The sequence below is a fragment of the Dama dama genome, chromosome 28 (genome assembly GCF_033118175.1).
Source record: "Dama dama isolate Ldn47 chromosome 28, ASM3311817v1, whole genome shotgun sequence".
NCBI lineage: Eukaryota > Metazoa > Chordata > Mammalia > Artiodactyla > Cervidae > Dama > Dama dama.
In genome coordinates, this window is record NC_083708.1 from 40,706,217 (window position 1) to 40,725,029 (window position 18,813).

Sequence of the window (18,813 nt, forward strand, 5' to 3'; positions counted from 1 at the left end):
CTCCTCCAGGGAATCTTCCCAACCCAGGGACTGAACCCATGCCTCTTGCATCTCCTGCATTGGCAGGTGGATTCTTTACCATGGTGCCATCTGAGAATGGTGCCAAAAGCTGGTGCAGGCTCTGGGAGGCCTGGCTGAGTGATGGAGATGCCCTTTGTTGCTATTTTCTTTTATAATCTCATTCTACATCTCCATTTCTTTCTCAAGCCTAAATAATACTTTATTGTTTTTAACCAAAACATGTTAATACAACGCAGTGTTTTTCCTTACATAAAAAGAAAACTATTTTGTTACATTCTCAAGTGCTTTTTAAAAAGTAAAATTACTTTCAGTAGAACTTATAAATAAAGTACTATTGTTATAGTTATTTTGTTATTGTTATATTGTTATACAGTACCTTTCTTATAAAGACCTTATAATAAAAGGATATTTGTGTTAAGGAGGGTAAGTAGTTTGGTCAGTCAACTAAAGGAAAACTAGTTTCTTAGGTTGAACCATATTCTAACTCTCATTACTATTAACATCCCTCATAATTCAAGGATGACACCACTGATAACAGAGCTTCTACAGCAGGACAAGGAATGGGAGTTTTCCCTGTTGTTTCAGAACTTCAGCAAAAACTCAAAGCTGATGACAAGAGAAACAGGTCCCCCTATACACTAAAGGGAGGCACTAGTTGTATATATGCAGGAATTCCTTAAAAAGAGGCGGGACGGGGGGGGATAAAAAAACAGCCCCACAACCAAAGTAATCAAGGTAGAAAATTGTCAGCTGGGTAAAGAATCCTGTGGCATTTCCCCTGGATGAACCAACCTCACATCAAGTGCAAGGGGTCCCCAAGAGAAACATCCAAACAGATTAGAATTAAGGCAAAATGGGCATCCTCTCCCCAGCTGGATGCTCACTTACGTGGAGAAAATCTGCAGACAGCTACCCAAGTAGGGTGTGAAAGAGTTCACAGAAGAACCGGACATGTAAGTGTCCCCAGGAGTACAGGGGTATACAGAACAGACACTGGGGTTTGCTTCTTACATCTGCAGAAGTCCAAGGGCAGGAGACTGACCGACGCTGCCCATGCAGTAGGGTTTGGAGGAAGGAGCTGTGTTACTTGGGTGGTCTCAGGAGACCCCACAAAGGTGACCTGGCTAGAGCTGTTCTGAAAGGACCCCACTGAAGAAGGCTAAGTGCAAGGGCAAGGCCATCCCCACACCACAAGGCTGTGCTGTGAGATGTTTGTTCCTTAGAGTCACAGCAGGTCGGTCACAGTGAGGCAGTGGGAGGTCCTCACGGGGGTCCTGAAGAACGCACACAATGCTCCTCACAGAGAGCTAGCATGTCAGCATCTACCACCAACGGCCCTTAAGTCACTCAAGACTCTGCTGTTTCACTCTAATCTTCTATCCCCCTCATTCTGACCCTAGGGAAGCCAAGCTAGCAGAGAGAGAAGGGGAGAGAAAAAAGAACAAGTCACTCCCTCTTCTCTACTACTGATCCCAGGTCAGGCCTGAGCTAGAGCGAGGGGGAAGCTTTGAATTGCATACACGTTTTCACTGTAACTGGTATTTTTTAGGTATTCTTTTTACTACTTCCGTATGAAGCTATTTGAATCCCCTTGAAGGTAAAAGAAAGCTATAGAACATCAAGAGGTCAAAAATGGGGATCCAACAGAGCTTGTTTAAAGGAACTGGTAGGAAATTTTCAAGCTCTTTTATGATTGCACCCAATTGCATTTAATCCATTTTTAAAATGCTCACACTTTTAACTGTTCCATCTTTAACATGACACAAATCTTACCTTAGAAAAAAGGCCTTCCTCTATCCTGTATCCTTTAAGGTCCTCATGCAGTTTCTGCAGACATTGTATGACTCTTCTTTGATGCTCATCATCCTTTAGCTCACGAGCTTTGATCAGAAAGTCATAGTGGTCCAGTGGTCCATGGCAAACAGCTAAAGCTTTTGAATAAGCCTCTGTAGCAGCAGTTGGAGACATACTCTCAGGGGGCTGAAGTGAATAGGCTATAAACAAATATATATATATAAGATTTAAGCCTTTCTGAAATGAAGGTACTTCATAGTGCTCAATACTGTTTCTTAAAACTTTTAACCAATTACAACTGTACATATTTGAGCAGCTGTTGTAAAAATCATTTTGATGAAAACCATAATATAAAACACATTTTGGGGACTTCTCTGGTGGTCCAGTGATTAAGCCTCTGTGTTCCCAGAGCAGGGGGCCTGGTTGGATCCCTGGTTAGGGAACTAGATCTCACATGCTACAACTAAGACTCAGAGCAGCCAAATAAATAAATAATTTTTTAAAAAACATACACATTTTGGACAATAAATATATAAATGATTGACTCAATTTAATAAACCCCAAACTCATAACCTATCCCTATAACCCCTCTTCCAGGATGCCTTTGTGACCCCAGGGACTGTAGGCTCCTCTGTCCATGGGATTTTCCAGGCAAGAATACTGGAGTGGGTTGCCATACCCTCCTTCAGGAGATCTTCCCAACCCAGGGATTGAACCCAGGTCTCCCGCATTGCAGGTGGATTCTTTACTGTCTGAATCACCAGGGAAGCCCTCTAGGAAGCCTAGCCACCTCTAGAGTGCCAGCTTAACCTCCACTCCATTGAATGCCACCAAGGTTCATCGCATTCTTCCCCACAGCAGAGGTGGTGCCTTTCTTTGCATTAGGCCTAAATCTGGTTCTTTAATACCAAGGCACAGACTTAGAGACTAGTCGCAAAGGGTTTTCTATTGCCTCTTTATTCCCTATCCAAAATAACACAGCATTCAGACGTTACCATGTTGAATTCAGTTCTCTGCTTACAAGATTCCTTCTCCTTTTCCATTACCTTTAGGTTGAACACAAAGAGCTGAGAGACAGGAAGAGTGTTTCAAAGCAGGGAGGTGTGTTCATCCTTTTTTTAGCTTTTCGAGGAAGAAAACTGATTATCTGTGGTAAGGTCCAGTTATAACTCCATTCCTTATTTGGGGCAGGTTCAAGCTGGCACATTTTTAGATAAAGATTTTGCAAGGGTATTTTGCCAGAGTTTTTCTTGTTTCATTGAATACCATGTTCCCTTTGTTTCAATAATATGAAAATTACTTAATTTAGGAAAAAAAATAAGTCACAACATTATTTTCATCTTTTTCTAAGAAAGGAAAAAAAATCCTTAAATACACTGTGACTGTTGAGGATAGGGCAGGGCTATCCCCTAATAACTGTTCTCCCTTTCTATATAGGGGTTTTAGCTGGGTACAAGTCAGCCCAGTAAAATATTCCATACCCCGGGTCTCTCTGGCAGCTAGGATGGCCACGTGACCAATGGGACGTAAGCTGAAATGTGTGTGCTCTGCTCCGGAGCACTTAAAGGGAAAGGGCAGATTCCCCTCCTCTCTTTCCCTCCCCCATCTGTCTAGAAAGAAAGTGCCACGGCTGCAGCTGGAAGGGCCAACCTGGCAAGGAGAGCACACAGAATGCTGAGCACAGCAGAGCAGAGTTCCCCAACAGTGCTGGGCTGCCAACACAGCTCTGGACCACCTGCCTGGATTTTTATGTAAAATAAACGTCTATCTTGCTTTTCAAGCAGTGTATTTTGGGGTCTCTTTGTTACAGAGGCCTAAATTGTACCCTAACTAATACATGGGGCTTACAGCCTGCAATAGAGAACCAAACTAAGGGTCTCCCGGGATCCTAGGCCTCGTAGGACCAAGGACAAGATTTGGGTTCATGCTGAAGCTGAAGGCACAGGTTGAGAGTTTCCACAGAGGTTTCTAGCAATTTGAGATGTTTACCAGGGTGGTATAAGAAACATACTTGCAGTTGGTCCACAGTCCCTGACACAGAGCTCATAAAATCCTTGGAATTTCCTAAGTGATAGAGCATCTTTTGGTATTCATAATGAGCCTCTTTCCATCACACATATGCTAATGAACTCAGGGAAGGTCCTGAAAATAGTCTCAGGACAGGGCTGGTTCCCAGAAAGACCAAGTGTTTAGAAAGTTGGAACTTTCAGTCCTATCCACCAACCTATGAGGGCAAGGGAGGCTGGAGGTTAAACTCTATAAACTCTCTTGAACAATAAGATTTGGAGAGCATCCAGGATGGTGAACACATCAAGGGAAGGTGACATACCTGGCGAGGGCATGGAGGCCCCTTCCCTTGCCCTGTGCATCCCTTCCAATTGCCTGTTCCTGAGTTGAACAGACCCTTTATAACAAACTGATAAACATTTAAAGTGTTTGTTTCTGAGTTCTATGACCATTACTAAAAAATTATCTAACTTAGCTAATTATCAACCCCCTGAACTTGAATTCAGCCACGCAGAAGGGTGGAAAGCAGGGCAGCACAGTTGCAGCTGGCCTCTGAAGTGGAGCCATTTGTATGGGATTGGCCCTTTAACATGTGGGAGCTGATGCTACTACCTTCAGGTAGATAGCGTCGGAATTGGAAGTGGTGGATACCCAGTAGTATTGGAGGGTTTGTGACTCTCACAACCAGGGAAAATGCTCTTTTCCTCTTCCTGGAATCAACTAAGTAAAATAACCTAAGATAATGCTAATCTCCTTCTCTATCCCCAAACCCCTTCCCCAGACCGCAACCAGGTCCTCAGCCAATCAATCATCAATGCTACCCAGTTTTCTGTGTGTATGTTAGTCATTCAGTTGTGTCTGACTCTTTGCAACTCCATGGACTGTAGCCCACCAGGCTCCTCCATCCATGGGATTTTTCCAGGCAAGAATACTAGAGTGGATTGCCATTTCTTTCTCCAGGGGATCTTCCCAACCCAGGGATCAAACCCAAGTCTCTCACACTGCAGGCAGACTCTACTCTGAGCCATCAGAGAAGCTCTTTACCCAATTTTATATCCTAAAGCCTCTCTAATCCATTCCCTCCTCCTTCTTCATATAACCACTCCAGCCAAAGCTCTTAATTATTTCTGGCTTGGTCTCCTGGCCTCTGATCATCTCCAGCCTCAAATTTATCTTGACCACAGTCTCTTAAAAAAACATCTTCCATCAACAACAGAAATGATCCTGTTAAAGTCCAAATGTGATTTTATCAATATTTGGCTTAAAATTCATCTCATTGTTTAAAGGAGTGATTTTCAAATGTAATTTTAATAGCAGCACCTTTTTTATACACAAAACCTTTCATCGGATCCTAAATTTACTTAAGAGAAAAGAAGAAGGGGTAACAAAGTCCCATCCTCTCCATATCTCTCTCATTCTCACACCCATATCCCTTCATTTCCAAAGTAGCCCGTAAGGCCTCTTCCCTACCTTATAGGATCACATTAAGTAAGAACAGTGCACAGAAAAGAGTTAACACAGCAGGCCTCAGACTGCAGAGCTTAGAAATGCCTGCTTACAAAAGTGGGGCCTTGACTGGCAGCTTGAATTCCCAGAGGGTTCCCATCAATCCCAGAAATAGTAAGAGTGACTCACTGTGCCTAAATGTTTATATTATATACAAGCAATATGGTTTATGCTGAACACCTAGTTTACTTCTACAAGTCTGGAATTTTGGCACAGCCTAGGCAGAGGATGAGATGGCTGGATGGCATCACCGACTCGATGGGCATGAGTTTGAGGAAACTCCGGGAGTTTGTGATGGACAGGGAGGCCTGGCGTGCTGCGATTCATGGGGTCGCAAAGAGTCGGACATGACTGAGTGACTGAACTGAAGCAGAGTACATCATGAGAAATGCTGGGCTGGAAGAAGCACAAGCTGGAATCAAGATTGCCGGGAGAAATATCAATAACCTCAGATATGAAGATGACACCACCCTTATGGCAGAAAGTGAAGAGGAACTAAAAAGCCTCTTGATGAAAGTGACAGAGGAGAGTGAAAAAGTTGGCTTAAAGCTCAACATTCAGAAAACTAAGATCATGGCATCTGGTCCCATAACTTCATGGGATATAGATGGGGAGACAGTGGAAACAGTGGCAGACTTTATTTTGGGGGGCTCCAAAATCACTGCAGATGGTGACTGCAGCCGTGAAATTAAAAGACGCTTACTCCTTGGAAGGAAAGTTATAACCAACCTAGATGGCATATTAAAAAGCAGAGACATTACTTTGCCAACAAAGGTCCGTCTAGTCAAGGCTATGGCTTTTCCAGTGGTCATGTATGGATGTGAGAGTTGGACTGTGAAGAAAGTTGAGCACTGAAGAATTGATGCTTTTGAACTGTGGTGTTGGAGAAGACTCTTGAGAGTTCCTTGGACTGCAAGGAGGTCCAACCAGTCCATCCTAAAGGAGATCAGTCCTGGATGTTCACTGGAAGGACTGATGCTAAAGCTGAAACTCCAATACTTTGGCCACCTGATGTGAAGAGCTGACTCATTGGAAAAGACCCTGATGCTGGGAGGGATCGGGGGCAGGAGGAGAAGGGGACGACAGAGGATGAGATGGCTGGATGGCATCACTGACTCAATGGACATGAGTTTGAGTAAACTCCAGGAGTTAGTGATGGACAGGGAGGCCTGGAGTGCTGCGATTCATGGGGTCGCAAAGAGTTGGACACGACTGAGCGAGTGAACTGAACTGAGGCAGAGGGTGGGCTTCCCAGGTGGCACTAGTAGTAAAGAACCCACCTGCCAATGCAGGAGGCATAAGAGATGCAGGTTTAATCCCTGGGTAGGGAAGATCCCCTGACGGAGATCATGGCAACCCACTCCAGTATTCTTGCCCATGGAAAGAGGAGCCTGGCGGGCTACAGTCCATAGGGCTGCAGAATCAGACACGACTATAGCAACTAAGCAGGCACGCATGGACAGGGAGAGGGTGTGTCCATAACTACCACTCAACCCTAGGCCTTGAGTCTCTAAAGAATCTTCCTAATAGACAACATTTCACACCTGCTGTCAAAGTTGCTAGAGGTATTAAGCATGTTCTGTTTGACTCCACTGAGAGAATATGCTTATAAGCTTCTAATTTTTCCCCAAACCTTCCCCCACATGCCTTTTCCCTTTGCTGATTGTGCTTTGTATCCTTTCACTATAATAAATGGTAGCCTTGAGTACAACTACATGCTGAGTCCTCTGGGTCTTTTAGTAAATCACCAGAGGGTAATCTTAAGGGGATCCCCAACACAGATGGTGTTCTCATTCTGAGGTTCAAGGAATCAATAAACACAGAAAAAGCATTTGACAAAAACTAACACCCATTCATGATAAGAACTCTCAGTAAGCTAAGAATAGAGGGAAATTCCTTATCTTCATAAAGAAAATCTACAAAAACCCTACAGCTAAAAATATACTTAACGGTAATAGCCTAGAAGTTTCCCACTAAGATCAAGAACAAGGAAAGGATGTCCCCTCTCTTCACTCCATATCAACACAGTATTAAATAATGCCATAAGACAAGAAGAGGAAATAAAAGGTATGCAGATTGAAAAGGAAAAAATAAAATGTTCTGTTGCCAAATGACATGATTGTCTATATAGAAAATACAAAAGAAACAACAAAATAAGACTCCTAGAACTAACAAGCAATTCCGGTAAGGTTATAAGATACAATGTTAATATACAAAAGTCAAGCACTTTCATATATGCCCACAGTGAACAGTGGAATGTAAAATTAAAAGCAATAGCATTTAAGGACTTCCCTGGTGGCCCAGTGGCTAAGATTCTCCACTCCCAATACAAGGAGCCCAGGTTCAATTCCTGGTCATGGAACTAGACCCCCCATGCCACAACTAAAGATTCCCACACGTCCCAATGTAAGATCAAAGATCTTGTGTGCCACAACTAAGACCAGCACAGCTGAATTAATAATTTTTTTTAATACCACTTACATTAGCACTCCCCAAAATTAAATACTAAGGTGTAAATCTAACAAAATATGTAAAAGATCTATATGCAGAAAATGACAGAACGCTGATGAACAAAATCAAAGAACTTAAAAATGGAGAAATATTCTATGCTCAAGGATAGACTAAATATTGTCAACATGTCATTTCTTCCCAACTTGATCTACAGATTCAACGGAATCTCAATTAAAATTCTGGCAAGTTATTTTGTGGATACTGACAAAATAATTCTAAAGTTTAAATGAAGAAGCAAGAGAGACCCAAAATAACCAACACTATACCAATGGAGAAGAACAAAATTGGAGGACTGACTCTACCCAACTTCAAGACTTACTATAAAGCTACAATAATCATGATAGCACTGTATTGACAAAAGAATAGACAAACAGATCAATAAAACAGAAAAGAGAGTCCAAAAATATAGCCACATAAATATAGCCAATTAATTTTGACAGAGGAATGGTAACACAGTGGAGCAAAGATAATCTTTTCAATAAATGATGCTGGGACAACAGCACAACCACATACAAAAAAGTGAATCTAGACACAGACCTTACACCTCACAAAAATTAACTCAAATTGCATCATAGGGGGACTTCCTCGGTGGTCCAGTGACTAAGACTCTGCACTCCCAATGCAGGGGGGCCCAGCTTCGATCCCTAGTCAGGGAACTAGATACCACATGCCACAATCAAGAGTCCATATGCTGCAACTAAGACCAGGTGCAGCAAAATAAATAAATATTTTTTTTTTAAATGCATCATAGGACTAATTGTAAAAAACCAAACTATAAAACTCTTAGAAGATATCATGCAAGAAATACAGGCAAAACCTAGATGATCTTGGGTACCGTTTTAACTTTTTAGATACAATACCAAAGGTACAATTCATGAGAGAAATCATTGATAAGCTAGACTTAATTAAAAACTTCAGTTCTGCAAAAGACAATGTCATGGTCTAGTAAGAAGACAAGCCACAGACTGGAAGAAAATACCTGCCAAAGATCCATCTGACAAAAGACTATTTTCCAAAACACACAAAGAACTCTAAAAACTCAGTAGAAAACAATCTGATTAAAAACTGGGCTAAAACCTTTAACAGAAACCTCACCAAAGATACACATACGACATAGAAGTGTATGAAAAGATCACATCATATGCCATCACAGAAATGCAAATTAAAAGAACAATGGAATATTATTCAGCACTAAAAAAGAAATGAGCCTATCAAGCCATGAAAACACATTAAAAAAAAAAAAGTAAAAGCACATAACTAAGTGAAAGATCAATTTGAAAAAGCTATATACTGTATGGTCCTATATCCTAATTATACGACAACAACATTCTAGAAAAGGCAAAACTATGAAGATAGTAAAAAGATCAGTGGTAGAAAAAGGAAGCAAGTAGATAGGAAGAAGATGTGAATAGGCAGAACACAGAGGATTTTTAGGGTAGTGAAAATACCTTAAAATACACTATACAGATGGATACATGTCATTATACATTTGTCCATATTCGTGACTGTACCACACCAAGAGTGAACCCTACTGTAAACTATGGACTTCGGATGATGATGCTGTGTCAGTGGAGGTTCATCAACTGTAACAAATGTACCTCTCTGGATGGGACAGAGATAATGTTGAGGGGCAGGCAGGGGGTATTTGGCAAATCTCTGTACCTTTCTCTGAATTTTGCTGTGAACCTAAAACTGCTCTAAAAAAATAATAAAGTCTTTTTAAAAAGAAACAGAATCAGTCAGGCAAGATGCTCAAGGCTGAAAGATTGGCCAGCTTAGGCCTGGATAGCAGCTGTATAAATTGAAACACAAAAGACTTCTCAAAAGCTGCACTAAATTAAATCTGTTACTACATCAGTGTACACAAATTATGTGATGCTGCTGTCATATTATTTTGATTTGTATTAATTTGCCTTATTGTACTCCAAATGGACAGTGGGAAAATGCCATTCTGAAGATCCACACACTAATCCACAAACATAAATGGGAGATTTTAGAGGCAAAAAAAAAAAATTTTAACTGTTTTAATACCTCACTTTTCTACCTTATTTCACTACTCTCTAAACTAAGTTTTAGGAAGATTCTACTATACTCCATTGCCCACCTGCTATAAGATTTAGTCAATATTATGATATTTTAGCATCTGAATAATCTATTATAATTTTCTAAAGCGTACTCTAACAATTAGATCCATTTTTCTCCCTAAGGAAAATAAATTAGTTTCCCCAGGCTTTAACAGGTTTATTTGTTATTACTTCAGCTACCCCTCCACCAACTTTTTTTTTAATGAACATAAGTTTAAGATTCTACTGTCTTCATAAAAAAATAAAAGATGAAGCTTAGGACTAGACCACTTAGCCCTTTTATCTCCTCCCAGTTCAAAATGCTTGCAGGCCTTAACAGTCAGCACTCTCTAAATTTGCAGCACTTTCTAGGCTCCATGAATTCAAGCCTCAGCAAAATCACCTTTTGTAATTTTAGCCTTTTTTCCAGAAAAGCAGCTCAGTCTGCCCATCATAGCCTCTCTGCTTCCTGTCATAAGACCACTTTTCCTGGGCATTCAAAGAATCCTTGCCCTTCTTGTCCTGTGTCACTTTGTGGATTTAATGCTTGGCACACTTCCTACAAAAATCCAGCAAGTTTTAAGAACATAAATCACGTCTGTTTGTTGCGGAGGCACTACTGGCAGGAAAAGAAGGGAGTTCCCCCAATATTTAAGATTTCATCTTAAAACAGAGATTTAGAATAAAAAATATTCTTAAGTTCTGCACTCTTAAAGTCTATGCTAACATGTTCCACTTAAATAATCTCATTGCATTAATAGTATAAACCACAATTATGCTCTTTGGGGGCTTCCCAGGTGGCTCTGTGGTAAAGAATCCACCAAGGAGAAGCAAGAGGCACATGTTCAATCCCTGGGTCCAAAAGATCCCCTAGAGGAGGGCGTGGCAACCCATTCTAGTATTCTTGCCTGGAAAATCCCATGAACAGGAGGAGCCTGGCAGGCTACAGGCCATGGGGTCACAAAGAGTAGGACACACCTGAGCGACTGCACACACATGCACTCATGCTCTTCTTTTTTTTTATTTTTTTTTTACTCATGCTCTTCTTAATGGCACATAATAACTCAAAAGGCAGAAAGAAGAGGCAATTCAACAGTACAACTGTTAAGAAATTACAAAAAGGCAAATTGACGCAAACAGCCCTAACAAGAATTGTTATATACACATGGGTTGTTTTTTTGTATTTTTTTAAATAAGGTCTTGCCTAAGGGTCATGACAGGCGGCCAGTGAATGGCGGGGTGGGTCTGAGAGCTTTCTGAAATTAAAAGTATCTGTGTGTATGTTTGTGCATTTTTCTTGAGCTAAGATCTCTAAATATACTACAGATTCCTTCAGAATTTCAAACAAGTGAACAAAAACTGGTTAAGAATCACTGTTTTAAAAAGAATTGTCAAAATTTTGAGTTTAAAAGAAAATTCTATTGATAGCGGCTCACATTTATTGAGCACCTACAGTGTACTAGGGACTAGGTTAAGTAACTTCACATAATTAGTTGCTCTACTCTGCACAATAATCCTATTATAAAAGTAACTAAAAACACCCAGAAATGAATCTGTTTGATTCATTCATTCACGTTTCTTGAGAACCAACTATGTAGCTCAGACACTGTTCTTATCACTGGTGAAACTACACTTAAAAACAAATATCTTTCCTTGTGGAGACTTCCCTCCAGTCACGGGGAAGACAGACAAAAAATTAAATGAAGAAGCAACAAAGGATCATGTAATGATCAGTATACTGGTGAAAATAAAACTCAGTGATATCCTAGGACCTCTGACCTCCCCAGGGAGCTCAACAAAAGTAGAGAATTTTAGGCACCACCCCAGGGGTCTGAATCAAAATTTGCATTTTTAACAAAATATATAGGTGTTTCACATGCACACTGAAGTCTGAGAAGCACTATGCTAGGCAATGACTGAGGACTCCTAGAGATTATTAAGAAGAGCCTTCCTGTGGAAGTGACATAAGTTGACACCTAATATCCAAAGGAGTGGTCCTAAGGAAGAACTGGGAGAACTGCCCAGGAAGAGGAAAGAGCTCTGGCAAAACCTTAAAGTGAAAACGGAAATAAGCTTCACATTTTCAAGGAACGAAGAGAAAGTTTACAAGGTGCAGTATGTTATAAGGTGAAGTTGGAAAGGAGAGAGAGGACCAGATCATGCAGGGTCTTACAAACCATGGTAAATAGCATAGAAGAATTTTTCTTTTCCCTTTTATTTTTTCTTTTTTTTTTTTCTTTTCCCTTCTAAAAAAAAAGGCAGAGAGACCAGTTAGGAAACTCTAACAACAGTACAGTTCAGAGATATCTATGATTTGGACCAGAGAGTTAGCATTGCAGGTTAAGTAAAGTGACCAAGATCATACAGATAGTAACAACAGCAGCAAAAATTGCCAACCTTTTAGTGAGTACTAAGTGCCAAGTACTTTTCTCAGTACTTTACACACTTCAAATCATTTAATCCTCACAACCGCCTTTTGATGTAGGTACTAACATTATCCCTAACTTAAAGAAACTGACGCACAACGGGACCAAGTAAGTAACTTGTCCATGGCCCCATAGCTAGGCAGTGGCACAGCCAGCATTCGCACCTACAGGTCCAGCAGGGAGGCAGGATGTTATGGCGGAAGGGGCATGGGCTCTGGAGTCATACCCTCCAGATTTATCTCCTGACTCCACCATTTCAACTCTGAATCATAGGAAGTTGGTCACAAGATCACAGTCCTAGCCAATGATGCTTAAGAGGAAGTCAACTTCTGCCAGAGTGTCTCCTGATACTCCAAAAGATGACTAGGACAGAAAATCATTTCTTCCTGCCTCTGTACTTTTATCTGTGAAATCAACATAACTGGACTACTACAAGTACCTTTAGAACATGAGAGAAAATGCAGCTGACACACGAGGACAATAATCTTGATATATGTTGTGATAGTTAATTTTATGTGTCAACTTGACCGGGCCATGGAGTGCCAATACATTTGGTCAAACACTACTCTAGATGCATCTGTGAGGGTATTTCTGATAAGATTAACATTTGAAGCAGTAGACTGAGTAAACTGCTCTCCATTATGTGGGAGGGTGTCATCCAATCCTGAACAGAAGTCTGATCTTCCCCTGAATAAGAGGGAACTCCTTGAGCCTGGATGCCTTTAAGCGGTAACATTGGTTTTCTCCTGCCTTTAGACTCAAACTGAAATGTCGGTTCTTCCTGGGTCTTAAGCCTACCAATCTTTGGACTAGAACCACACTATTGGCACTCCTGGTTCTCAGGCCTTTGGATTCAGATGGGAATTAACATCACCAACTCTCCTGGGTCTCCGGGTCTTCAGCATACTGACTGTAGATTGGCACTTGTCAACCTCCATAATTGCACGAGCTGATGATTTCTTATAATAAATCTCTTTCTAAATGTACATACATCCTATTGGTTGTCTCTGGAGAACCTTGACTAAAATATATGTCATAAGGCTTAACTGTGTTTCCATAGAGCTAGAATAATAATAGCAAAGGGGATGTGTGGTCTCTGTGCTCTTTGGGGCTTTAAACAGGAATGAATTTCAAATTCTGCACAAAGTAGATAGTTAAGAAAATCTTACAGATATTCTTTAGAGACTTAAGCAAAATAGTGGACCAGACTATTTCAACAAAAAGTAAGCATTTTTCTTTCAGAAATGTTATTTTACAGGTTTGTTTCACCCTTAAGGGTTTTCACTTGGTGGTAAATATTTTTGAAAACCCATCTCCAACATCAAAATCAGTAGAGATGTCATTTAATGTACAGAAATTTTACATACAACTTGTCAGTAAAGTGGTTCAGCTCAAAAACATACTGTGAAGAATTCTCAGCTCAGAAATATCCTGTGATTAAAGAATTGAAGATATGCAAGATAACACATGATCATACAAATTTAAAGAGTTTTCAAGGTAAAGAAAATTATCTTTTTGCATTATTCCTTCCTATACAGCTATATGTCCAAAAATATTCAATAAAAATTTTGATGAGTCTGACTATTTCAAGACATCACATGTGTTTACTTCACTGGAATTAAGGACGTTATATAAAATCAATAGATTACAAGAGGTCTTTATGTAACCCAGAAAAGTTATATCCTTTATGTTCATTTAAAAACTTAAGATTTTCTTTGCAAAGCTTGGATTCATTTGAAAACTTATGAGAAAAAGAATCCTGAAAAGTAAAGAAAACACTAACAAATGCCTCCTACATAGCCAACGCACAGACAGCATGTTCTATACATTATCTTACTTCTCCAAAAAAATCTAAGGTAGACATTGTTATTCCTTACAAATGAAGGAACTAAAACACTACAAAAAGTTAGAAAATGTTAAGTCAATGTGCAAGACAGGATCTCAAGCTAAATGACCCCAAACCACCAGGATGTTGCCCTCATTAAAATCTCTGTAACACTATAGATAAGTGAAGACTGTGCTCCCATTTATCGCAGCCAGGCAACAGAAAATCAAAACACAAACCTCTCTTAGGCCCTCTAATTTGAAGTACTCAAGCCTCCTGAGGCAACCATCATCCCACTCCTGGGTTTCCACCCTACTCAGGCCCAGCTAGAGCTCTGCCCTGCCTGCACTCTGGGGTCAACCTGCCTCTAATAAACGGTACTCTTCCAAAACCCAGCAGCAGAAGCAGATTTTTTTTTTTTTTACTGAAGTATAGTTGGTTTACAATGCTGTTAGCTGCACAGCAAAGTGACTTAGTTACACCTACATATATATATGCTTTTTTCAGATTTTGTTTCATTACAGACTATTATAAGAAATTGAATATAGTTACTGGTCCTTGTTGTTTACTCCTGATTTATCCCTCCTCCCTCCATTCCTCCTTGGTAACCATAAGTTTTTTTCCTATGTGTATGAATCAGCAGCTTTTTTACTAAAAGCCCAAAGTTGAAATCTTAGAGGAAATAAATTCCTTTCTATATAAATATAAAAGCTCTTATACTTCACACAACTGGCTCTTAAGAATTCTAACTAGATTAATGTACACCTTTTTGAGTTTTGAGAACCAAGTGTTAACATATTTGGCACTAAATGAAGACCTAGCTCTCAAAAACAAAGAGGACACAAGTTAGGAGACAGACCAATGCTGGATCACAGTTGTGATTCAAAATGATGTTGACGTGCCACAAAACGGGATAAAAGTACCAAAAGGTGTAAATAGGTTCAAAAACTTAATTATACTGAAAAGAATCAATTGAAAACCTATTCAGCAGAAGAACTGAATAAGCAACAACAAATAAAGTAGCCATAGAGTATAAAGCTCTATACTAAAAACTTCAAACACAACCATCTAGACAGACACTGTAACTGCACTCAAAATGCCAACAGGGCACTGGGGAGATTTAAACAAGTGGATAAACAACTTTAATAAAGTGTGGTACCAAGTAAAGGGAAGAGAAGGATGCTGTGAGATCACAGAGCCAAAGCTAGTAACCTAGGCTAAGGAGGTTAAGTAAGGTTACTCAGGAAATGATGTTTCAATAGAGAGCAAAAAGAGAAACAGGAGTTAGCCAGGGAAAAATAGACAAAAGAGAAGGAGGTGTATCAGGCTGAGAGAAGGCTCTGAAATACGAGAGGATGGTACAGTAAAGAAAATGAAACAAGTTCAGTACTGAGCTAAAATATAAAAGACACAGGGGGCAAGAATGAAGATACTAGAAAAATGTAAAGAAACCAGGTGACACAGGGCTTTACAATGGTAAATTTAAAAATAAATTCAAATAGTTTTTGAATTTAATACTGAAGGTACCAGGGAGCCACTTATGAGTTTTAAAGAACTTGGTGGCTTAATTACACCTCCACTTAGCAAAGGAGAAGGACGATGAGGTGTGCTGTGCTTCGCTGTTCAGTTGTGTCCGACTCTCTGCGAGCCCATGGACTGTGGCCTGCCAGGCTCCTCTGTCCACGGGGATTCTCCAGGCAAGGACACTGGAGTGGGTTGCGATGCCCTTCTCCAGGGGATCTTCCCAACCCAGGGATCGAACCCAGGTCTCCCATATTGCAGGCGGATTCTTTACTGTTTGAGTCACCAAAACAGCCCAAGGAGAAGGATACTGGAAAACAGTTTAACAGCTTTATCCTTCTGACATATTAGGAATAACCTGTTGCAAATACAATAGGGGAAAAAAGGATCCCACTTACAATTAAGATTAAGAAGTCTAAAATAAAGAAGAGTCATATTAGCAATCAATCTGTAAGATCTGTGTGAAGAGAACTAAATTTTCAAAGGCATAAGTGAAAATTTGGAAAACTGGACACAATGTTATGGGAAAGAACACTGTGGATTCTTCACAACTTAATTTACAGATTAAATACAGTTCCATCAAATTGCAAATCCAACACCTTTAGAAAATCATGAAGATGTGAAGTAATGAGGAAGATCTTATCTACCAGATGAGAAAACAATTATAAAACACTGTGATCCAAAGATCAATGAGCAGATATTCCAGAGTAGATATTCCAAAGCAAGTCTTCATGAAATAACTTAATATAGATAATAAAAAAGGAAGGTATACCAAATCTTATCACTGTTCTTTTATCACCCAACTTGAAATTATTTCTTTGTTATTTACTGTATGTCTGTCTCTCTCAACTAGACTACAAGTCACAAGAGGGAAGGTAAAGGTCATTCAGCCTTGTCTGACTCTTTGTGACCAAATGGACTACATAGTCCTTGGGATTCTCCAGGCCAAAATAGTTCAGTGAGTAGCCCTTCCCTTCTCCACGGAATTTTCCCAACCCAGGGATAGAATCCAGGTCTCCTGCACTGCAGGTGGATTCTTTACCAGCAGGAAAGCCAAATGAGAAGATGTCATGTCTGTTTAATTCACTGTATACCTTGCACCTACAATGCCTGGCATATGATAGGCACAAAATAAATATTTGTTGAATAAATGAATTAAGCAATGGGAGCCAAGAGGTCATTCAACAAGTGACAGCTAGACAACTAGAACACAATAGAAAAGTTAATTTAGACTATCCCCTCATAGTACATACCAAAATACTTTCCAGACAGCTTTAAAATATAAATACATTAAAAATTTCAAGCCAAAAAAATAAAGTACAGGTGAATATCTTCCTAGTCCAGTGGTCTGCAAACTATGGCCAACAGGCCAAATGACTATGCCCATTTGTCTATTGTCTCTGGCTGTTTTCACAGTACCAGAGTTGAGTACAGTTGTTCCTCGGTATCTGCAGATTGGTTCAAGGAGCCCCTCCATATACCAAAATCCACAAATGCTCAAGTCCCTGATATAAAATGGTACAGTACAATAAATACAGTTGGCCCTCTGCATCCGCAGATGTTCAACTCAAAAATAAGGATGGCCAACTATAGTTGCAACAGAGACCATGGCAGGCAAGGACAAAAGTATTACCTGACCCTTTCCAGAAAAAGGTTGCCAATCCCTGACTTACTCTCCTAACAGGTGTGGACTTTCTAAAACCAATCCTGTCTGGACAATGACAATCATCTGTGAAACTCAGACTTAATGAATCCCAATTAAATCCCTGTAGTAATGGATCAAAAACATAACCCTAAGAACTAAAATGATAAAGTGTTTAGAAGAAAGCATCATTGTAAATCTTCACGACCTTGGATTAGGCAATGATTTCTTAGTTATGAGACCAAAAGCAGAAGCGACCAAAGAAAAAATAAATTGGACTTCATCAAAATTAATACTTTTGTATAGTAAAGGACATTACCAAGAAAGTGATGATACAACCCACAGAATGGAAGAAAACATTTGCAATCTATAATCTGACATAATTCATTAAGAAATAGAATCCAACAATTTCACCTATGTGTATTCCTCTGAAGGAAACAAAATCACTATCTCAAAAAAATAACTGCACCCCAACGTCCACTGTGTGCATGCTCAGTCACTAAGGCATGTCCCACTCTTTGCCACCCCACGGACTGTAGCCTATCAGGCGCCTCTGTCCATTGCAGCATTATTTAAATAGCCAACACGTGAAAACAAGTGTAAATCAACATATGAAAGGATAAATCAACAGTAACATAACCAGGGTGGTGACTGCCATTGTGAGTAAAAAACAAATGACTTTGAGGGTACACAATGTGAGCCTTTGAGTACTACAGATGTTCTATTCTTGATTTGGGTTGTATTTACACAAATCTGTTTATAAAAATTTAGTAGGCTTTACAATTACTGCTTGTGTACTTTTCTAAGTGAATCGTATACTTTAATAAGTATACTTAAAAAATAAAAATGAAGTTCACAGTAATTATCTTTCCTGTATTTTCTACTATGCACATGTAGTATTTTTATAATAAAAATAATTTACTTTTAATAGAAAAAAATAACTCATCAAGTAGAAACAAAGGAGACCTGTCTTAATAGCTCAAGGAGTCTTAAGGTGAGACATGAATATGACCTGGCCACCAAGTTAATGCAACAGGACAGAGAAAATGTAACCTAAAGTACTGTTCTGGCCAGAAATGTCCAAAGGAATACACTGATATGTGGACCACGTTTTCAGAGTGACATTCAGAAACCATACTATAGTCTCAGGAAGGGAAGTCCTTCAAGGATCTAGAAACCATAAGATTTCATAAGCATGTCATAAGATGTGACTGATAAGAGATGGCTGACACTGAGGGGAGAGTAACAACATCCCAGCACTTTGTGTCTAGCATACAGGTGGCACCAAGAAATATTTGCAGAATGAATGGGAGAAATATAAGTCTTTGATGTTTTAAAGGCTGTCAAATGGAATTGGGACAAGGAAATATGATAAATGAATAAATGACTATATGAATTAATAAGATATATATCATCAGTCTTGATATACTTAGAACACTGCCATAAGAACAAAGAGAACTAGAGTTACATAAGCTGTCCCTGGGGAAAGAGTCACGA

The 18,813-nt window shown here is 39.7% G+C and overlaps 1 protein-coding gene across 3 annotated transcripts in view; it reads right to left on the reverse strand.

The window, feature by feature from the left end:
• AFG1L (AFG1 like ATPase) overlaps positions 1-18,813 on the reverse strand; it is a 189,629-nt gene that overhangs the window by 163,526 nt on the left and 7,290 nt on the right. For all 3 annotated transcript variants that reach the window (XM_061131463.1, XM_061131464.1, XM_061131462.1), the window contains exon 2: positions 1,795-2,015. In XM_061131463.1, the coding sequence (XP_060987446.1) occupies positions 1,795-2,015 (221 nt within the window). The remainder of the gene's footprint in view (positions 1-1,794; positions 2,016-18,813) is intronic.